Raw genomic sequence first — 24,276 nt, 5'->3', positions numbered from 1 at the left:
TTCTGGTGGAGGGGAGTAGTGCCTTTTTTCTGGTGGATGAGGCTGGATCTTGTGTTTCTGGTGGGCAGGTCCACATCTGGTGGTGTGTTTTGGGGTGTCTGTGGCCTTATTATGATTTTAGGCAGCCTCTCTGCTAATGGGTTGGGTTGTTTTCCTGTCTTGCTAGTTGTTTGGCAGAGGGTGTCCAGCACTGTAGCTTGCTGGTCGTTGAGTGGAGCTGGGTTTGGTGTTGAGATGGAGATCTCTGGGAGATTTTTGCCGTCTGAAATTATGTGGAGCTGGGAGGTCTCCTGTGGACCAGTGTCCTGAAGTTGGCTCTCCCACGTCAGAGGCACAGCAGTGACTCCTGGTTGCAGCACCAAGAGCCTTTCATCCACACGGCAAAGCACCTGAAGGATACCAAGAAATAGGTGAAGCTCAGAGGGTCCCTGCTTGTACATATCACTGGTTTGGGGTAGACTCCAGGTGTCCTCTGGTGGGTGTCTCTCATATCCTGTAGACTGCAAAGTAGGGAGTCAACCACAGGGGGAGCATCCAGAAAAGCAAGGCTCTGTGGTATAAGAAAAAAACGCCCTGGACGAGCGCCCCTCCTCAGACACTGGGGCGCAGACCGGGAGCACTTGTCTCTGGCAGGCACTTGTGGTGCTTTCTCCATTGGCCCAGAAGAAAAAAAATCTCTTGACCTCAGGGAAGAATGGCCACTGAGCATGGGGGCGGGTTGTGCCCCATGACATGATTTCTGTCACTGCTTGTTCCGCCCTGTCAGCTCACAGCCACCTGGCGTTGCTGCAGAGAAATTTTCGATTGGGACAGACCTGGATTTCTATAGATGCTTCCCACCCAGCAGACACAGTAGGTTTCAGGTGGGACTCAGAACTAGAAATACCCTCAAGATGGCCCTGGAAGACATGATACCGATGCCCTGGAAACAGTATGTCCCCAGGCAGAGCCCACTTGGGGAGAACTGTGGGGTAAACCTTTGTTTTAGACCCCTGCCTTCCCAGAGATCTGCCTGAAGAATCTGACTTAAAGTCAAAGGCAGATCCTGGGAGCCCTTTCACTTCTCTCCAGTTGTGTGTATAGGCAGTGGGCAGGTGCAGCCCTAGAGGACATTTCCTAATTAAGATGGGATTGCAAGAAAGGCTTGTTGGGCACTAAGTCCTTCCTCTCTAGGTCTTCAATTCTTCATACTATTGTTAAGCATATTTAAAAGTTTTCACAAATTTATACTAATACTACTTCCAAAAGATGGAGAATACTCTATTACCCCCAAAGAACGCCCCTATGGTGCCCATTTGTACTAACTCTGTCCACCTTTAATCACTGATCTATTTTAGGTCCCTATATGTTTGCCTCTGCCTTTTCCAGAATGCAATATCAATAGAACACCATGTCGTCATGTGAGCCCTGTTTGTAAACTTTGATTCCATTTGTAAAAGTGCACAATTGTGCACTGTTCTCCTGGGCATAACAATTTTGACAGTGCCTAGTAGGGGTGGTGGCACACATTAGGCCTTTAAGCTGAGATTCCATTATTATGAGCTCTGAGTTTGGTAAGACCCTGTTCTCCCTGTGTCTGACTTTCATTTGTAACACAGGAGGCCAAAAAAGACTCTGTGCTTCCACTTCAGGCAGCACAGGTTGGATGTGTGGTCGGGGAACCAAGATCTCACATGCTGCAAGGTGTGGCCAAAAAAAAAAAAAAAAAAAAAAGATGGGAGGAATACTTGGGGAAGGGGCAGAGCAACTGAGAAATAATTATGAAATTACATCTATACCATGCAGAGAAGACATAAGTTAGTACTGAAAACATGGAGGAAGTTTAGACTTCTTTTGCTCTTTAATGAAACACAAAGCTGGTAATCCGTCCCCCTCCCTTTTTTAAAAAAATAAATTTATTTTTTAAATTTTTATTTATTTTTGATTGCATTGGGTCTTCGTTGCTGCATGTGGGCTTTTTCTCTAGTTGTGGTGAGCAGGAGCTACTCTTCGTTGCAGTGAGCGGGCTTCTCATGTTGCGGAGCATGGGCTCTAGAGCACAGGCTCAGTAGTTGTGGCACACGGGCTTAGTTGCTCTGTGGCATGTGGGATCTTCCCTGACCAGGGCTTGAACCCATGTCCCCTGAGTTGGCAGGTGGATTCTTAACCACTGCACCACCAGGGAAGCCCTCCCTCCCTTTTCATAACATGTGCTGGAGGTCTAAAACTATGGGAATAACACCTATGAACAGCAAAATGGGCTTTGTAACTCTGTGGACCATTGAAACAAAAAGCTTCCAGTTCTCTTCTTATAAAAGGCATTAAAAACTTTCCATTTTGAGGATGTCAGACGTACCTCCTTTCCCACTAACTTGGGATATTACTGAAGAGGATAGCCGTCTGTCTGCAGCTCACTTCACTTATTCCTTGGATGACTGCCCCCCTAAACATCCGTAGCTCTTTTTAGTGTTTCATGTTGGACTTGCAGAGATATCACTCACAGGAAAACCCATGACTGGCTACAAGTGTGCAGATGACCAGAACCCTTCCTCAAACTTGGAGGACCAGAAAGGCTTCATGGTGTCACTCCTTCTGTGTAGCAGCAAAATTATAATGGAAATATAAAAGGCAGTTTATTTTTTTTACAATTTTTGGCCGTGCCCAATGTCATGTGGGATCTTAGTTCCCTGACCAGGGATCGAACCTGCATCCCCTGCATTGGAGGCTCAGAGTCTTAACCACCGGACTGCCAGGGAAGTCCCTAAAAGGCAATTTAAATCTTTTCAAATGATGTTAAATACAAACATAAACACCAAAACTACTCATGGCCCAAAGTAATGGGAATGGGGAGTCTCAAGTCTTGGATAATCCATGTCCAAACTCATGATTACTATTACATGCAATAAAACTTTCAACTGTGGCGAAGATGAAGATGAACCATGTCTACATCTTTATGGGGAAACCATTATGGTTGATCCCAGGAATGCAGGGATGTCTGTATTGCTCTCCACTTCTTATATCTGCACCCAAGCAGTTCCTCAAATAGTGTTTAAGATGCAAGATGGTGTAAATAAAAAGTGATCAGTGATGACATCCTCACTCATGAGGCCCTGACCTGCCACAGACACACAATTCCAGTCTCCCTATTACCTCATAGCATTGTTTACTTTCCTCAAAGCTCTTATTTCCATCTTATAAACCCAGATTGTGCTATTTGTTAGTCACCTCTTCCCACAAAAATATAAGAGCCAGGACTTGAAGAACTTGTTTCACACCTATATATCCAGAGTGTGTAGTGCCCTATTTATGCTAAATTGTGTATGATTTGAGTCTACAGTGCCTAGTAGAAGAGGGATGCTGAAAAATTAGCATCAAGAGTAGCTTCTGAGCAAGAAAGCCTTGCTTGGAATAGTAACCCTGTCTTTGTCCCTTGCCAGGTTTGTGTTCTTGACAATTTACCTAAACTCATAAAGCCTCAGTTGATTGGAAAAGGAGGTAATACCTAAGACAAGTCCAAATCCTGTAAGACCTTTTGGACAGTCTCTTACTGATATGACCCATTATCATTTATGGTTTGTGTTCATCCTTATTATGATGATTCGTTATGCCCCTCTATTTGTTGTTGTTGTTTTTACATTGCTTTTTCTGATCCATTTTTCAAAAATATTTTTTATTGGAGTATAGTTATGTACAATGTTGTGTTAGTTCTAGGTGTACAACAAAGTGAGTTAGTTATACATACATTTACTCTTTAGATATTTTTCCCATATAGGCCATTACAGAGTATTGAGTAGAGTTCCCTGTGCTATACAGTAGGTTCTCATTAGTTATCTATTTTATATACAGTAGTGTGTATATGTCAACCCCAGTCACCCAATTTATCCGTCCCCCACACCCCTCTATTTGAATACAAGTGTGAACCTGGCAGTTTTTGGCAAGAAGGCAGTAACAAAACCATGATTTAAGTTTTTAATTAAGAACAAATGAGAAATCCATTTCATGACAAAAATTCTAACTATGAAAAAAAAATTTGCCTGAGGAAGAATATACATGGTAATACTGAATCAAAATGTATAATGATTATCTTGAAAAAAACCACAAACTTGATCTAAAAATCTACAATTGCAATGGGATGTTTCAATATATCCTATTAGGAAATAGAAAAGATAATATTTGTTAGTATACAAGATTTTTTGAAAGAGAAGCATTTGACAAAAAAAACCATTGTTTTCAATCACATACAATCAGTCATAACTGAAAATGTACTGAGAAATTATGTTCAATTGTGAGTGATTGGAAATATCCATAATCTATCCGATAAGAGGAAGGTGCTAATTCTCACATGGAAGGATTGGGCCACAGAAGTCACTGCACAGTGCAGTAGAGGAACTCACTACAGGACCACTGCTTTCTTCTGACTGCACCACTGTAGCTGCTATAGTGGAATCAAGAACACACAGTCACTAGCAATATCAACAGAACAATGTGTTTACTACACAAATTAGACCTTATACAAATACAATATAGAGAAGAGGTGAGTCAGTGCTTCACAAAACGTTCTCAATCACAGCAGTCTAAATTTGTTGCCTGGTGGACACATGAGGACTTGCAGGAAAATCCAAACTGTGAGGGATCTTTGCTGTGGAACTTGTGGAGGTATCTGTGGAAACCAACAGGTCTGAGAAAATGGAAGTCATGTAGCTGGTGGTAATGAGCCTACTTTGGACTGGCAGGGCAAAGAATCAGGAAAATGGTTTAGAACCAGGTATATGTGAAACTCCTGTGTGGCTCAAGAACTAAGGCCTTCTTCACTTTGCCTTCCAAGTGTCATGCAAGGGAGGCTAGTGGTGAATTCTAACATGGAACCATGAAAAGAACAGGTTCTAGAAAATGTAGGTCACAACATATTACCCATGTTAACAACACATTCCAGGAGAGCATCTCCAATTCTACATTTTAGTGTCCTGTAACAGGTAGGTCTCTTTTCTTTCTGCAAATATAAAGACTTACTGGTCCATTAACATACAAGGTTATTACAAAAATGAATCAGAACTTAAATGTTAATAACACTTTAAAAAGTAGCTAGAAATGTGATGTTTATATTTACTCTCACAGACTTGCAATGTGAGAGCAGTAACCACATCAGTTATGATCACTGTTGTATTTACAGCACAGGCACATAGTAGGTGCTCAATATGAATGAAGGGATGGTAATACCACTAGTTGACTTCAGTGATATAATTATTCTAATTGAATTATGGGTAAAGAGACACTAACTGGTGATATCAGAATAATGTAGGAGAATTTTTAATGCATTGGTGGGGGAAAAATGTTGCTTCAGTGCAAAGATATTGTAGCTACGAATTTAAAATAATTGCACTTGTAAACAATGTAAGGTTGCTTTGTTTAAGTATGCAGTTGATGTCAACATGGGTGTCTTAAAGTCTCTTCCCCAAATCACAGTCAGATGGAATGACAAAGAGTAAAGAGAAAATGACAAAGAGAAAAGATGTAAATACTAAGTCAAGTGAGATTATACTCTGTGTTAAACTTCACATAATCACAAATTTATGCCAACTATTTATTAGCAAGGAAAAAATGGAAGAAGGCTCTTCTGACAAGAGCAAAGTTTTTCTAATAAAAGAGGCATATTTACAATGGGTAAGAAATATCCAGTACCTGCCACATGAAGCCAATAGGAAAATCCCAACAACTACCAGAGTGTCATTAGTCCATGCCCCCTTTACTTACAGAACAACAAAAATTATATATTTTTGGCACATTATATAATATTGGCACATTACAATTATATTCCAGTTCACTCATGGATCCAACAGATTTCAAAATGGAAAGACAAAAATTCTATAAGCTAATTTAAGGAAAAATACTACCTACTAAGCTTATATACTATTGCTTAAAGAGTACTTACAGAATTGTTTCAACTCAGTGTTGTGTTCATTTTGCAAAATTAACAAGTAGAATCCATAATTAGAGACTGAGTTTCAGAATAAGCCACTGATAAAGATATATTTTTAACTTTTAAAACGTTTCATGTTATGAATTTTTTGGAGCATTATATATGAATTAATCTACATCAGGCTTTCCCATATTATTTACATGTTATAGCATTTCTCTCCAGTAGAGTTTTCATATGACTTTGAATGTATTGGGTTGGCCAGAAAGTTCATTCTTCTGTAAGATGTTACGGAAAATCCCGAATGAACTTTTTGGCCAGCCCAGTATTTGTTAAGATAGGAAACTCTTGTATTTATCACTTATATCCAGTGTGCATTCTCATGACATGTTTATGTAAGGATGTGGGCCAATTAAAGGCTTTCCCACAATGCTTACATTCAAGAAGTTTCTCTCCAGTGTGAATTCTTTCATGGCTTCTGTATGAACTGGGTCGACTAAAGGCTTTCCCACAGTCTTTACACTTATACGGTTTCTCACCAGTGTGCATTCTCATGTGACCTCGAAAGGTTGTGCGGTAAATGAAGGCTTTCCCACATTCCTTGCATTCATAGGGCTTCTCTCCAGTATGAGTTCTTTCATGTACTTGAACATAACTGGAACAACTGAAGGCTTTACCACATATTTTACATTCATAGGGTTTCTCTCCTGTGTGAGTTCTTTCATGTATTCGAAATGAACTAGGACAATTAAATGCTTTCCCACATTCCTTACATTTATAAGGTCCATCTCCAGTGTGCGTCATCATGTGTCTTCGAAAGCTTGTGAGAGAAACAAATGCTTTCCCACATTTCTCACATTTATAGGGTTTCTCTCCAGTGTGAGTTCTTTCATGTATTTGCAAACCTAAAGGAGAACTGAAGGTTTTCCCACATTGCTTACATTCGTAGGGTTTCTCTGCAGTGTGAGTCCGTTCATGTCTTCGAAATGAAGTGGGACAACTGAGGGCTTTACCACACTGCTTACATATATAGGGTTTTTCACCAGTGTGAGTTCTCACATGGACTTGAAAAGTGGTGAGCCAATGGAAGGCTTTTCCACATTCCTTACATTGATAAGGTTTCTCTCCAGTGTGAGTTCTTTCATGTGTTCGAAAGGAACTGGAACAACTGAAGGCTCTACCACACTGTTTACATTCATAGGGTTTTTCTCCAGTGTGAGATCTTTCATGTATTCTATATGAACTGGGACAATTGAATGCTTTTCCACATTCTTTACATTTATAAGGTCCAACTCCAGTATGTGTTATCATGTGTCTTTGAAAGCTTCCAAGAGAAATAAAGGCTTTCCCACATTCCTTACAGTCATAAGGTTTCTCTCCTGTATGAGTTCTCTCATGTTTTCGAAGAGAACTGGGACAACTGAAGGCTTTACTACACTTTTTACATTCATAGGGTTTTTCTCCAGTATGAGTCCTTTCATGACTTCGAAAGGAACTTGGACAACTGAGGGCTTTACCACATTGCTTACATTCATACGGTTTCTCCCCTGTGTGAGTTCTTTCATGTGTTTGAAAGGTTTGATGATATCGAAAGGCTTTCCCACATTGTTTACATTGATAGGGTTTTTCTCCAGTGTGAGTCCGTTCGTGTTTTCGAACAGATTGGCGATATCTAAATGATTTCCCACATTCCTTACATTTATAGGATTTCTCTATACTATGATTACTTTCATGTTTCTGAAAAGGCTGGAGATAACTGAAGGCTTTTCCACATACCTTACATTTATAAGGCTTCTTTCCACATTCCTGATACCTGGATGGTTTGGGTGCAGTGTGAGATCTAACGTGCCTATTAAAGGATGAACGACTCATGAGGACTTTTCCACACACACTGCACTCCCATGGTTTTACTGCAGTAGAATTCTTGTTCAGATTAAGATTTGGAATAAGGCTGATATTTTCGCCACACTGACTACCTTCTTCACTTTCACAGCATCTCCGTAATGTATGGCTTCTGTTAAAAAAAAATTAGAAGCACACTGTTAATGATTTCTTTGTTAATGATTTTACAGTAAATATTAGTATTACATTTTTATCATTTATCGGGAAAGTATTAGGTTTTTCTGCACCATGTAAGTTTGAAAGTGAATATACTGAATGCTCTACAAGAAAGCTCAACCATTGCTATTATCATAGTGATATTCATATATGCAGTCTCTGAATATGTTTTAAAGTAAACTATTTGGGAAACAATGAACATCCATGACACAGTTAAGAAAACATTTTTTTGGTAAAAATTTTCTGAGAATAAATAAATTTGAAGCTGGGCCCTTTTGTGTCTACTTGTTTCTAAATTTCATGACATAAGAAGATTCTCTTGTGGGACACTGCTTTAAACTGTGAGTGCAACTCACCTCAGATTTCTTCCCTGGTTTTTGTACTGATCTTCAGTGTTATGGTCTTCCCATTTTTCCCCTGAAATGCCAACCAAAAAGATCAATAAATTATAGGAAAATTATTATTTCACAGGTCTATGATGACCTCAAACTATGATTTACTTACCAAAGTATTCCCTTTCCCCATTCCACATCTTAGAACAACACTGATGGGCAGGAAACACTTGTTCTCTAATTGATTAAGTGAAGGAATGTCATCATCCTTACCTATTGAGGCCAGGTTCCTCAAGGTTTCCCGCATCACATCTCTGTAGAGTTTCTTCTGTGAAGGCCCCAGCAGAGCCCACTCCTCCAAGGTAAAGTTCACAGCCACATCCTCAAAGGCCACTGGGTCCTAAAACATCACAAATATGTGTACAGGAAGATGGGTGAGATAGACAGTAGTGGGAATCTGTAGTCCATTCACAAGAAGTTCACATATGATGCTGTTATTGAAATATTTATTCTGTGACTTGATCATCAAAATCCTTATTCTCTATATGACCACTTCCTCACATTCAACAGCATCATGTACACATGGAAATCATTTTTACTATGATCACTTAAGTCTTATCATTCTCTAACAGTAGGATCCAGAGCACGCTGGAGAAATGTGAACTCCAAACGAAAGAAGTATTTCCAGATCATCAACTCCTCGTAAGAAAAATCCACCTCCTTTAATACCCACCATATCTATCACATAGCACTCCATGAAACACAGGATCACATTTGCATGAGGTGTTTTTTTTTTATAACTTAATTTTGGGCTGTGTCAGGTCTTCGTTGCTGCGTGCGGGCTTTCTCTAGTTGTGGCAAGTGGGGGCTACTCTTTGTTGTGGTGTGTGGGCTTCTCGTTGCGGTGGTTTCTCCTGTTGCAGAGCACGAGGCTCTAGGTGTGCGGGCTTGAGTAGTTGTGGCGCATGGGTTTAGCTGCTCTGTGGCATGTGGGATCTTCCTGGACCGGGGCTTGAACGCATGTCCCCTGCATTGGCAGGTGGATTCTTAATGACTGTGCCACCAGGGAAGCCCCTTGCATGAGGTTTTAATGGAAAAAAACACAGTGAACTGGAAGCTTTTTCTTCCATTCCCATCACCAAACGTGACAAGGACAGGAGACCTGTGGAAATCCAGCTTATCACTAGGTCCAGCTGGCCATATTGTCCTAAAGTACTCCAGGCTATCAGAAGTAGTCAGATGCAACTGGCTGAATAAAAATAATCTTGTGGAAAAGTATTAAGTTTAACTTGCCTGTAAAAATATTTGACAGATACTCAGTTACTCCTTTTTATCTCTGTCCTATTTCATGAGGCTAGGAAGCTATTCTGAAGTTAGTACTCAGGCATGAGAAAGAAGGCATGACAACTTAGACCTCCACAAAATCCCTATATTCAGAGTGGCTTCTCACCATCTTTACCACATATATGTGCATATACTGAGAAAATAAATGCCAGAAGAGCATTTTCCGGCAAAACCATAACAGTGTACCCTGGACCTTGCTGACCTTGGGGAACTGAATAAGAATTGCAGTTTGCACCAGAGGCCACTGAAGACCACAATGGTTTGATGGTGAACGTGCCCATCATTATAAAACACAAAGGGTCCAGCAGTGCTTTCCTCTAAAAAACATAAAACTTATCTTCTCCAATTATAGGAGGCAGTGATTCTCAACCAGCCACTTGAGAGGCTGCCTTTCCACTTCTCTCATTTCCATGCCTCCATGTGGTGCACAGGGACATGATAGCGCAACGTCTGGGCATAGGAACCACATAACTTCCCTAAATGCTGGTCTCTGTAAAAGATCACTAACCTACTGATGTCCACGTGCAGGGGACAGAGAAAAGGTTCCCACACAGTAATTACAATGGTAGAATTTATCTATTCAGTTAAGGAACAGAAAAAGAAATCCCCAGTTCTTGAGAAGTTTTTCTCACAGGAATCGATGGTCTTAAAATGGAAATATTTATTTGTGTAGCATTTCTCTAATTTTTCCAATGTGCTCTGGACCCTACCATTAGAGAACAGTAAGACTAAGTGATCATAGTAAAAATGTATAATTTCCACATGTTCATGATGCTGTTAAATTTGTGAGGAAGTAACCACTTCCTGCTTGAGCTGCTTGCATCAGCTCTAATTACACTTTCTATGGTGTATCTGTAGCGCTTGCTCCTAACAATGTCCTATTGTGAAGTGTGCAGAAGAGAGTTACTAACAAGTCTGAGATCGCTGATTCTTAGGAATGCCTGCTCACCATGTTTGTCCTTTGTTGGTCTCTGGGAACTGGGATTTATGAGTGACCCCACCAACCTGATAAGAGTGGCTCAGTGTGTCTAAACTGTTTATGGTACATTATAAACGCTTTTCATTATGAGCGTCTGAACTTTCATTATGCTTAGGCAGAGTTCCTATGTGATCTGCTCCCCAAAATCACTCTGGGTATTGAGGCTCTAATGAGCTTCTCTGGAAGACAATTATTTTATATGTGTTGTCACAACCCGCTGCTTGTAGGCTTGAGCCCTTCCTATGTGATTACACTAGGAAAGACCATCTGGAAGTTTGCATCTGGCTCCCTCCAGAACAAATTTAATTCGGTACTAAAGAAAAATGAACGAGATATTTAATGATCCTCATGGGAAAAATTTAAAATTTTTGTTGGGTAACATTAAAGGAGAATGAGATAAATGAAAATACAAAAGATGTTTTTAGAAATAACCCAAACATCACTAAGATGTTACCTCTCCCAAAATATATCTCTAACAAAATGTTATCTAACTGGGAAAAACATTGTATTCCCCTGTATTCCATGGGCAATAGCCAATTCATTATAGATTGAAACGTGAAAGAAAAAACTGGGACACTTCTAGAAATCACAAGTAAATGCTTCATTGATCCAAAAATAGAACTTTCTCATTTAAGAGGAATAGCCCTAGAAGCAAGAAGAACTACAATCCTGCAGCCTGTGGAACAAAAACCATATTCACAGAAAGACAAGATGAAAAGGCAGAGAGCTATGTACCAGATGAAAGAACAAGATAAAGCCCCAGAAAAACAACTAAATGAAATGGAGATAGGCTATCTTCCAGAAAAAGAATTCAGAATAATGATAGTGAAGACGATCCAGGACCTCCGAAAAAGAATGGAGGCAAAGATGAAGAAAATGCAAGAAATGTTTAACAGAGATCTAGAAAAATTAAAGAACAAACTAACAGAGATGAACAATACAATAACTGAAATGAAAAATACACTAGAAGGAATCAATAGCAGAATACCCGAGGCAGAAGAATGGGTAAGTGACCTGGAAGACAGAATGGTGGAATTCACTGCTGCAGAACAGAATAAAGAAAAAAGAATGAAAAGAAATGAAGACAGCCTAAGAGACCTCTGGCACAACATTCAACTCAACAACATTCGCATTATAGGGATCCCAGAAGGAGAAGAGAGAGAGAAAGGACCTGAGAAAATATTTGAAGAGATTATAGGCAAAAACTTCCCTAACATGGGAAAGGAAATAGCCACCCAAGCCCAGGAAGCACAGAGTCCCATTCAAATTGGCAAAAATTAAAGACAAAGAAAAATTATTGAAAGCAGCAAGGGAAAAATGACAAAAAACATACAAGGGAACTCCCATAAAGTTAACAGCTGATTTCTCAGCAGAAACTCTACAAGCCAGAAGGGAGTGGCATGACATATTTAATGAAAGGGCAGAACCTACAACCAAGATTACCCAGCAAGGATCTCACTCACATTTGATGGAGAAATCAAAAGCTTTAGAGACAAGTAAAAGCTAAGAGAACTTAGCACCACCAAACCAGCTGTACAACAGATGCTAAAGGAACTTAAGTGGGAAACACAAGAGAAGCAAAGGACCTACAATAACAAACCCAAAACAATTAAGAAAATGGTAATAGGAAATACATATCGATAATTACCATAAACGTGAATGGATTAAATGCTCCAACCAAAAGACACAGGCTTGCTGAATGGATACAAAAACATGACCCATATATAGGCTGTCTACAAGAGACCCACTTCAGACCTAGGAACACAGACTGAAAATGAGGGGATGGAAAAAGATATTCCATGCAAATGGAAATCAAAAGAAAGCTGGAGTAGCAATACTCGTATCAGATAAAATAGACTTTAAAGAATGTTACGAAAGACAACGAAGGACACTACATAATGATCAAGGGATCAATCCAAGAAGAAGACGTAACAATTATATATTCACCCAACATAGGAGCACCTCAATACATAAGGCAACTGCTAACAGCTCTAGAAGAGGAAATTGACAGTAACACAGTAATAGTGGGGGACTTTAACACCTCACTTACACCAATGGACAGATCATCCAAACAGAAAATTAGTAAGGAAACACAAGCTTTAAATGGCACAATAGACCAGATAGATTTAATTGATATTTATAGAACATTCCATCCAAAAACAGTAGATTACACTTTCTTCTCAAGTGCGCACAGAACATTCTCCAGGATAGATCACATCTTAGGTCCACAAATAAAGCCTCAGTAAATTTAAGAAAATTGAAATCATATCAAGCATCTTTTCTGACCACAACACTATGAGATTAGAAATCAATTACAGAGAAAAAAATGTAAAAAACACAAACACATGGAGGCTAAACGTTATTAAATAACCAAGAGATCACTAAAGAAATCAAAGAGAAAATCAAAAAAATACCTAGAGACAAATGACAATGAAAACACGATGACCCAAAACCTATGGGATGCAGCAAAAGCAATTCTAAGAGGGAAGTTTATAGCTATACAAGCCTACCTCAAGAAACAAGAAAAATCTCAAATAAACAATCTAACCTTACACCTAAAGGAATTAGAGAAAGAAGAACAAACAAAATCCAAAGTTAGTAGAAGGAAAGAAATCATAAAGATCACAGCAGAAATCAATGAAATAGAAACAAAGAAAACAATAGCAAAGATCAATAAAACTAAAACCTGGTTCTTTGAGAAGATCAACAAAAGTGATAAACCATTAGCCAGACTCATCAAGGAAAAGAGGGAGGGATTCCCTGGTGGTGCAGTGGTTAAGAATCCACCTGCCAATGCATGGGACATGGGTTCGAGCCCTGGTCTGGGAAGATCCCACATGCTGCGGAGCAGCTGGGCCCATGTGCCACAATTACTGAGGCCCAGGCGCCTAGAGCCCATGCTCCGCAACAAGAGAAGCCACTGCAATGAGACGCTCATGCACCGCCATGAAGAGTAGCCCCTGCTCGCTGCAGGTAGAGAAAGCCCAACGCAGCAACGAAGACCCAAAGCAGCCAAAAATAAATAAATAAAATAAATTTTTTTTAAAAAAGAGGGAGAGGACTCAAATCAATAAAATTAGAAAGGAAAAAAGTTAAAAACAAGCACTGCAGAAATACAAACCTTCCTAAGAGACTACTACAAGCAACTCTATGCCTATAAAATGGACAACCTGGAAGAAATGGACAAATTCTTAGAAAGGTATAACCTTCCAAGACTGAACCAGGAAGAAACAAAGTATGAACAGACCAATCACAAGTAATGAAATTGAAACTGTGATTAAAAATCTTCCAACAGGGCTTCCCTGGTGGCACAGTGGTTGAGAGTCCGCCTGCTGATACAGGAGACACGGGTTCATGCCCTGGTCCAGGAGGATCCCACATGCCGTGGAGCGGCTGGGCCCGTGAGCCATGGCCGCTGAGCCTGCGCGTCCGGAGCCTGTGCTCTGCGATGGGAGAGGCCACAACAGTGAGAGGCCCCCGTACCACAAAAAAAAAAAAAAAAAATTTCCAACAAAAGTCCAGGATCAGATGGCTTCACAGGTGAATTCTATCAAACATTTAGAGAAGGGCTAATACCCATCCTTCTCAAACTCTTCCAAAAATTTGCAGAGGAAGGAAAACTCCCAAACTCATTCTATGAGGCCACCATCACACTGATACCAAAACCAGACAAAGATACTATAAAAAAAGAAAATTACAGACCAATATCACTGATGAATATAGATGTAAAAATCCTCAACAAAATGCTAGCAAACAGAATCCAACACATTAAAAAGGATCATACACCATGAATCAAGTGAGATTTATCCCAGAGATACAAGGATTCTTCAGTATACGCAAGTCAATCAATATGATACACCACATTAACAAATTGAAAAATAAAAACTATATGATCATCTCAATAGATGCAGAAAAAGCTTCTAACAAAATTCAACATCAATTTATGATAAAAACTGTCTAGAAAGTGGGCAACATAATAAACGCCATATATGACAAACCCAAAGCAAACATCATTTTTTTTTTTTTTTGCGGTACACTGGCCTTTCACTGTTGTGGCCTCTCCCATTGCGGAGCACAGGCTGTGGACGCGCAGGCTCAGCAGCCATGGCTCACGGGCCTAGCCGCTCCGCGGCATGTGGGATCTTCCCAGACCGGGTCACGAACCTGTGTCCCCTGCATCGGCAGGCGGACTCTCAACCACTGTGCCACCAGGGAAGCCCAACAAACATCATTCTTAATGGTGAAAAAGTAAAAGCATTTCCTCTAAGATCAGGAACAAGACAAGGATGTCCACTCTCACCACTATTATTCAACATAGTTTTGGAAGTCCTAGCCATGGCAATCAGAGAATAAAAGGAATACAAATTGGAAAAGAAAAAGTAAAACTGACATTGTTTGCAGATGACATGATACTATACATAGAGAATCCTAAAGATGCCACCAGAAAACTACTAATCAATAAATGTGGTAAAGTTGCAGGATACAAAATTAATGCACAGAAATCTCTTGCATTCCCATACCATAGTGATGAAAAATCTGAAAGAGAAATTAAGGAAACACTCCCATTTACCATTGCAACAACAAAAAAATACCTAGAAATAAACCCCCCTAAGGCGACAAAAGACCTGTATGCAGAAAACTATAAGACACTGATGAAAGAAATTAAAGATGATACAAACAGATGGAGAGATATACCATGTTCTTGGATTGGAAGAATCAACATTGTGAAAATGACTATACTACCCAAAGCAATCTACAGATTCTGTGCAATCCCTATCAAATTACCAATGACATTTTTCACAGAACTAGAACAAAAAAAATTCACAATTTGTATGGAAACACAAAAGACCCCGAACAGCCAAAGCAATCTTGAGAAAGAAAAACGAAGCTGGAGGAATCAGGCTCTCTGACTTCAGACTACTACAAAGCTACAGTAATCAAGACAGTATGGTACTGGCACAAAAATAGAAACACAGATCAATGGAACAGGGTAGAAAGCCCAGAGATAAAGCCCACGCACCTATGGTCAACTAATCTATGACAAAGGAAACAAGGATATACAGTGGAGAAAAGACAGCCTCTTCAATAAGTGGTGCTGGGAAAACTGGACAGGTACATGTAAAAGAATGAAATTAGAACACTCCCTAACACCATACACAATAGTAAACTCAAAATGAATTAGAGACCTAAATATAAGACCGGACACTACAAAACTCTTAGAGGAAAACATAGGAAGAACACTCTTTGACATAAATCACAGCAAGACCTTTTTTGATTCACCTCCTAGAGTAATGGAAATAAAAACAAAAATAAACAAATGGGACCTAATGAAACTTAAAAGCTTTTGCACAGCAAAGCAAACCATAAACAAGACCAAAAGACAACCCTTAGAATGGGAGAAAATATTTGCAAACAAATCATCTGACAAAGGATTAATCTCCAAAATATATAAACAGCTCATGCAGCTCAATGTTAAAAAAACTAACCACCCAATCCAAAAATGGGCAGAAGACCTAAATAGACATTTCTCCAAAGACATACAGATGGGCAAGAAGCACATGAAAAGCTGCTCAACATCACTAATTATTAGAGAAATGCAAATCAAAACTACAATGAGGTGTCACCTCACACCAGTTAGAATGGGCATCATAAGAAAATCTACAAACAACAAATGCTGGAGAGGGTGTGGAGAAAAGGGAACCCTCTTGCCCTGTTGGTGGGAATGTAAATTGACACAGCCACTATGGAGAACAATATGGAGGTTCCTTCAAGAACTAAAAATAGAATTACCATATGACCCAGCAATCCCACTACTGGGCATATACCCTGAGAAAACCATAATTCAAAAAGACACATGCACCCCGATGTTCACTGCAGCACTATTTACAATAGCCAGGTCATGGAAGCAACCTAAATGCCCATCGACAGACGAATGGATAAAGAAGATGTGGTACATATATAATGGAATATTACTCAGCCATAAAGAGGAATGAAATTGGGTCATTTGTAGAGACGTGGATGCATCTAGAGACTATCATACAGAGTGAAGTAAGTCAGAGAGAGAAAAACAAATATCGTATATTAACACGTATATGTGGAACCTAGAAAATGGTACACACGAACTGGTTTGCTTAGCAGAAATTGAGACACAGAAGTAGAGAAAAAACGTATGGGCACCAAGGGGGGAAAGCGGTAAGGGATGGGGGTTGTGGTGTGATGAACTGGGAGACTAGGATTGACATATATACACTGATATGTATAAAATGGATGACTAACAACAAACAAAAATTAATTAAAACAACCCCCCCAAAACAAAAAAAGAAGAAGCCCTAAAGCAAAAGCCTGACCAATTCAAACATATTAAAACTAAGGGAGTTATAAGACAAACAACAGGTGGAAAAAAATACATGCAATGTTAAAGGGTTAGTGTGCGAAGTAAGATGAACGGACACAATAGTTAAGGGGGAAAAAAAAGGGAAAATAACCAAAACATGTTTAACAGAAGATGCGAGATCATGTATGAGAAAATACCTGTCTGATTGGTAATAGGAAGTAATGAAACAACATGTCAAGCAGATTACATTTCACACTGATTAGGACAAAAATTTAGTCAATTTAGTAATCCCAAGTGTTGATGACCATAGGTGACAAATACGTAAATTATGCACGAATGGAGGAATCATTAACTGATGCACTCCACTGCCATTTCCTGTACATTCGAACTCGCTATCTACAGCTTAGCAATTTTTCTCTAATGTCCAGAGGATTTATGTTCTTGGAGACTAATGCAAGAATATAGAAAATGTATTTTTAAGGAGATTAAAAATTAAACTGGAGAGAATTCCCTGGAGGTCCAGTGGTTAGGACTCCGTGATTTCACTGCCAAGGGCCCAGGTTCAATCCCTAGTTGGGGAAGTAAGATCCCATAAGTTGTGTGGCACGACCAAAAAAAATTTTTTTAACTGGAAAAAGCCGAACCCTATAACCACTGCAATGGATGAGTACCTTGACTGGCCTGTAGACCCTAGATGTGTATGAAACATACTTCTGCAAAGAACCAACCAAAAAACATTTTGACCGTAATTTCATTAATACTCATTTACTGAAAGGTCAAAACAGACAAAACTAAAACAACACTGTGTAGTGAAAAGAATAGATGGTAAAGGTATGAATAACTAAACAATCAACAGAGATCATCTATGGGGCAGCACAGAGATGAGCAAGGGAGCAAGAACATCATGAGACTCTAAAAACTGCCTAAAGGCCCAGTTATGAATCTTGATGATTACAAAGATGTTTATATTGTTATTATTACTAGATCTTCCAATAAAACATTTTGTATGGGCTTCCCTGGTGGCGCAGTGGTTAAGAATCCACCTGCCAATGCAGGGGACACGGGTTCGAGCCCTGGTCCGGGAAGATCCCACATGCTGCGAAACAACTAAGCCCATGAGCCACAACTACTGAGCCTGCGCTCTAGAGCCCGAAAACCACAACTACTGAGCCTGCACTCTAGAGCCTGCGTGCCACAACTGCTGAAGCCCAGGCGCCTAGAGCCCTTGCTCTGCAACAAGAGAAACCACCGCAATGAGAAGCCCGTGCACCACAATGAAGAGTAGCCCCTGCTTGCTGCAACCAGAGAAAGCCCGCACACAGCAACGAAGACCCAACATAGCCAAAAATAAAAAATAAATAAAATTTATATAAGAAAAATACTTTGTACATTCTTTTTTGAATATATGTGATGACAAAATAAATAAGGAATTAATGAAGTTTGGAGAAGAACATAATTTTACTATGTTTGCCCTGTGATGTGGCAACCTGAGTTTTAATTCACAGATTCTGGTAGCAAAAAGTGGTAGCAAACACATATATTTGGAATTTAAGAAAAAAAAAAATGTCATGAAGAACCTAGGGGTAAGGCAGGAATAAAGACGCAGACCTCCTAGAAAACGGACTTGAGGTTATGGGGAGGGGGAAGGGTGAGCTGTGACAGGGCGAGAGAGTGTCATGGACATATACACACTAACAAACGTAGTAAGGTAGATAGCTAGTGGGAAGCAGCCGCATGGCACAGGGATATTGGCTCGGTGCTTTGTGACAGCCTGGAGGGGTGGGATAGGGAGGGTGGGAGGGAGGGAGACGCAAGAGGGAAGAGATATGGGAACATATGTATATGTATAACTGATTCACTTTGTTATAAAGCAGAAACTAACACACAATTGTAAAGCAATTATACCCCAATAAAGATGTTAAAAAAAAAAAAAACTGGTAGCAAGACAAGTGTCTATTTTGTAAGAACTGGTTACATAATCTCACCCTCATATTCACTTTTTTTTTTTTTTTTTTTTGCGGTACGTGGGCCTCTCACTGTTGTGGCCTCTCCCGTTGCGGAGCACAGGCTCCGGACGCGCAGGCTCAGCGGCCATGGCTCACGGGCCTAGCTGCTCCGCGGCATGTGGGATCTTCCTGGACCGGGGCACGAACCCGCGTCCCCTGCATCGGCAGGCGGACTCTCAACCACTGCGCCACCAGGGAAGCCCTCATATTCACTTTTTAAAAATAAAGGGTGAAGGGACTTACCTGGTGGTCCAGTAGTAAAGAATCCGCTTTCCAATGCAGGGTATGCAGGTTCAATCCCTGGTCAGGAAAGTAAGATCCCACACGCCGCGGGGCAACTAAACCTGCATGCCACAACTACAGAGCCCACGCGCTCTGGAGCCCACATGCCACAACTACAGAGAAGCCCACACACCTAAACGAAAATCCCTGCACGCCACAATGAAAGATCCCGCATGCCACAACTAAGACCTGACGCAGCCAAAAATAATAAATAAATTTTAAAAAAAGGGTAACATGAACTGGTATAAAAAGATGTGGAAGATTTTTCAATAGAATAATTTTTTTTAATTAATTTATTTTTTGGCTGCGTCGGGTCTTCGTTGCCGTGCGCAGGCTTTCTCTAGTTGTGACGACAGGGGCTACTCTTTGTTGTGGTGTGCAGGCTTCTTTCTCACTGTGGTGGCTTCTCTTGTTGCAGAGCATGGGCTGTAGGTGCACGGGCTTCAGTAGTTGTGGCTCGCAGGCTCAATAGTTGTGGTGCACAGACTTAGTTGCTCCGCGGCATGTGGGATCTTCCCAGACCAGGGCTCGAACCCGTGTCCTCTGCATTGGCAGGTGGATTCTTAACCACTGCGCCACCAGGAAGTCCCTCAATAGAATAATTAAGCAGTGTGTTGCAATATACAGATCATGTTCCCTTTTCTTGTGGACCCCATCTGAGATTTGTAGATGTGTAGGCTGACGACAGCACACAATGCCAAGAGGGTATGAAGTTTTTTACTTCTATAATGCAAGTGTCTGGGGAGGGCAGGGCGGGCCTCTCAAGCAGGTGGGAAATGCCTTCGGAGAGCAAGGTAAGGAGCCTGGCTTGGGTTTTTTCATTGAGATTAGGGGGTGAGCTAGGATGACAGTTTGCACACATGAGCAGGGACTTCCATGGACTTATTACTCTCTTACCAGCATCAAAGGAAGGAACACTCAGGCTTTCTTAGCACTTTGTACAGATGTGGGATACAAAGAGGAATAAGGAGGGATGAAAGTATAAAGCTGTCAGCAGACAAAAATAAAAACTGAGGTCAGAGACTTCCGGTTCCTGATCTGGCATGTTAAGGAGCTTAGAAGCTGGCATTAGCACCCTCATAGGGAAAAAACAACAAACTAAAAGTTAACAATAGACCCATCAGAGAATTTAGGTCATCGGGAAACTGCTGTCTCCAAAATCAGCGAGACAAAAAAGTAGCCATGTCCAGAATACTCTGTTCTTAACAAGAACTGTCCTCAAAATAATCTATTTTGTAACAGTGCAACTGATCTGGGGCGTGCGTGTGTGTGTGTGGTGGAAACACCCACTTGAGTCTCCTCTAGCCTCCCTGCTCTCCAAAGGTGGGGGTAGAGGACAGAAGCACTTGTGACAGTGGTTTCCCCTCCTTACGTCAAATATGTGGTGTCTTTTTAACACCACTGCTCCAACTCTGTCATCAAATATGTGTCTACCAGTTTGAGTCAATATGAATGCTACCTGGAGTTAGTGTCGGACCTCACAGATTAATAAACACTCCCACAAGACTGCCCCCACTTCAGCTGCTGGCCACAAACAGGGTGCCTGGGCTACTGACATTTCTACCCAGCCTCCTACAAAGTCATAGATTCCCTTGACATTCCCTCAGGTTTGGTAATTTGCTAGAACAATTCTGAGAACTCAGGAAGACACTTGGCTTTACTATTACTGGTTTATGATAAAGGATACAACTCAGGAACAGCCAAATGGAAGAGATGCATAGGGAAAAATATGGGAGCAGAGAGTAAGGGGCTGGGGTCAAAGGAAACAAAAGCAAAAGAAACAAATGGGACCTAATTAAACTTAAAAGGTTTTGCATATCTAAAGAAACCATTGACAGGCCTGGAGATTATCATACTAAGTGAAGTCAGACAGAGAAAGACAAATATCATAATATTGCTTATATGGGGAATCTAAAAAGACGTGATACAAATGAACTTATTTACAAAAGAGAAATAGGCTCACAGACTTAGAAAAAAACTTATGGTTACTAAAGGGGACAGGTGGTGGGAGGAAGGAATAAATTGGGAGTTTGGGATTGACAGATACACACTACTATATTTAAAATAGATAACCAACAAGGACCTACTGCATAGCACAGGGGATTCTGCTCAATATTCTGTAACAACCCAAATGGGAAAAGAATTTGAAGAAGAATAGATACATGTATACATATAACTGAATCACTATGCTGCACATCTGAAACTAACACAACATTGTTAATCAACTATACAGTACTCCAATATAAAATAAAAAAATTAAAAATTCTGTAAAAAAAACTTGGTTAATACTACATTTAAAGTATTTTGTATGTCAATAAAATACCAATAAAAAGAAAAAATTTAAATACAGGAGAAAGTATGGAAAGGTATGTGTACCAATAAACTTTTTGTGGTTAAAAAATAAGTAAATAAGCCATCGACAAAATGAGAAGACAGCACATTGAATGGGAGAAAATATTTGCAAATGATATGACTGATAAGGGGTTAATATCCAGAAGATATAAACAGCTCATATACCTCAGTATCAAAAAAAACCTGATTAAAAAATGGATAGAAGACCTGAGTAGACATTTTTCCAAAGAAGACATACAGATGGTCAAGTAGCATATGAAAAGATGCTCAACATCACTGCATCAGAGAAATGCAAGTCAAAACATCGAGGTATCACCTCACACCTGTCTGAACACCTACCATCAAAAAGACCACAAATAACAAATGTTGGTGAGGATGTGGAGAAAAGGGAACCCTTGTACACTGTTGCTAAGAATGTAAATTAGTGCCAACTAATATGGAAAACAGTACTGAGATTTCTCAAAAAACTGAAAATAGAACTACCATATGATCCAGCAATTCCACTCCTGGGTATATATCTGAAGAAGATGAACACTATTTCAAACAGATACACACACCCCAATGTTCACAGCAGCATTATTTACAATAGCCAAGATATGGAGGCAACCTAAGTGTCCATTGACAGATGAATGGATAAAGAAGATGTGGTGCATACATACAATGGAATACTTCTTGACCAGAAAAAAGAATGTAATTTTGCCATTTGCAACAACATGGATAGATGAAGGGTATTATGCTCAGTAAAATAAGTCAACAGAGAAAGACAAATACTGTATGATTTCACTTATATGGGGAATCTAAAAGAAACAAATGAATATAACAAAACAAAAACAGACTCACAGATAGAACAAACTAGCAGTTACAAATGGGGAGAGCGAAGTGGGGAGGGGAAAGACGGGTGGGAGATTAAGGGGTACAAACTACTATGTATAAAATAAATAAGCTACAAGCGTATATTGTATAGCACAAGGAATATAGCCAATATTTTGTAATAACTTTATATGGAGTATAATCTATAAAAATTTTGAATTATTAGGTTGTATACCTGAAACTGATATAATATTGTAAATCAACTATACCTATAAAAAGGTCAATGGTCTAAAAATACAACAACTGAAGCCACATACTGTCATAGTGGATTTAAAAAAATTATATGTTGTCTGAAATAAAGCCGCATTCACAATAAAGACAGATGGATTAAGACTAAGGGATGGAAAAAGATGTTATCATGTTAACATTAAAAGTAGAATATCCATATTACTTTCTGACAAAGCACAGAGATAAAGAGGGGCAATGCATGAAGATAAAGGGGTCAAGTCTCCAAGAAGACAAAGTAATCCTTAGTGCTTACGTGCACAGCAACAACACAGTGGCAAAATACACCAGGGAAAAATGGATAGAATTACAAGGAGAAACAGACAACTCCACTATTATAGTTGGACTTCAACACCCCTCTAATAAATGATTACGAGAACCAGCAGGAAGAAATTCAGAAAAGCCACAGAGCTGAATTGAACAGTGCCCTCAGACAACCGGATATAACTGAAAACTGTGTATTATTTCATCAAACAATAGCAGAATACACATCCTTCTCAAGTTAACATGGGAAATTCATAAGGACAGAACACATTCTGGGGGAATTCCCTGGTGGTCCAGTGATTAGGACTGGGTGCTTTCACTGCCGTGGGGCCGGGTTTGATCCCTGGTTGGGGAACTAAGATCCTGCAAGCTGTGTGGCGTGGCCAAAACAAACAACACATTCTGGGACATAAAACACATATTAACTAATCTTAAGGGAAATCATACAAAATATACTCTCAGAACACAAAGGCGTTAACCTGGAAATCAATAATAGAAAGATATTTAAAAACATTTAAATACTTCAAGATTAAACAACACACTTTTAAATAACCCATGGATCAAAGAAAAAGTTTCAACAGCAATTAAAAATTACCTTGATTAAATAAAAATGAATGTACAATTTACTGAAACTTGTGGAATGCAGCAAAAATAGGGTGGGCGTAGAGGGAAATTTATGGCATTGAAGGCATACACTTGAAGAAAGAGATCTGTAATTAATGATCCTAAGCGTTTAGCCTTAAAAAGTAGAAAAAAGAAGAGGAAATTAAGCCCAAAGTAAGCACAGGAAGAGATGTAACAATGTGAGAAGAAATCAATGAAAGTACAAGAAATCATTGAGAAAAATCAACAAAACATCTGTTTTTTGAAGAGATGAAATTCAGAAATGTCTATATAAGCTGAGAAAAAAAGAGAAAAGACATGGGAATTTCCTGGTGGTCCAGTGGTTAAGGCTCTGTGCTTTCACTGCTGAGGGTTTGGGTTCAATCCCTGGTTGGGGAACTAAGATACTACAAGCCACACAGCACGGCCAAAAAAAAAAAAAAAAAAAAGAAAGAAGAAAATCCAAATTATTAATATGAGGAATGAAACAGATGAAAATGTAAAAGCATTTGAAAAAATCCAAAATCCATTTATGATAGCACACTAGGAAGAGAGGAACTTCTTCTTGAGAAAGACCATCTACAAAAAACCTGCAGTTAACATCACACTTAATGGTGAGAAGCTAGATGCTTCCCTGGTAAGATCAGGAGGCAATGATGTCCCCTCTCTCACAAGTCCTAGTCAACACTGTACTGGAAGCTTACAGAATAAAAGGACATGTAAGGTATACAGAA

At 39.7% G+C, this 24,276-nt stretch overlaps 1 protein-coding gene across 2 annotated transcripts in view; it reads right to left on the bottom strand.

The window, feature by feature from the left end:
• Positions 1-3,934: 3,934 nt before the first annotated feature.
• LOC101325451 (uncharacterized) overlaps positions 3,935-24,276 on the bottom strand; it is a 50,824-nt gene continuing 30,482 nt past the window's right edge. For both annotated transcript variants that reach the window (XM_019930757.3, XM_033854080.2), the window contains 3 exons: positions 8,557-8,683; positions 8,308-8,368; positions 3,935-7,907 (listed from right to left, as the gene is read on the bottom strand). In XM_019930757.3, coding sequence (XP_019786316.2) covers positions 6,251-7,907; positions 8,308-8,368; positions 8,557-8,683 — 1,845 coding nt within the window. In that variant the 3' untranslated portion in view covers positions 3,935-6,250. The remainder of the gene's footprint in view (positions 7,908-8,307; positions 8,369-8,556; positions 8,684-24,276) is intronic.

Source organism: Tursiops truncatus, chromosome 3 (genome assembly GCF_011762595.2).
Source record: "Tursiops truncatus isolate mTurTru1 chromosome 3, mTurTru1.mat.Y, whole genome shotgun sequence".
NCBI classification, from domain to species: Eukaryota; Metazoa; Chordata; class Mammalia; order Artiodactyla; family Delphinidae; genus Tursiops; species Tursiops truncatus.
The sequence above is the reverse complement of the archived record's forward strand: the minus strand, read 5'-3'. Positions and strand labels throughout refer to the sequence as shown.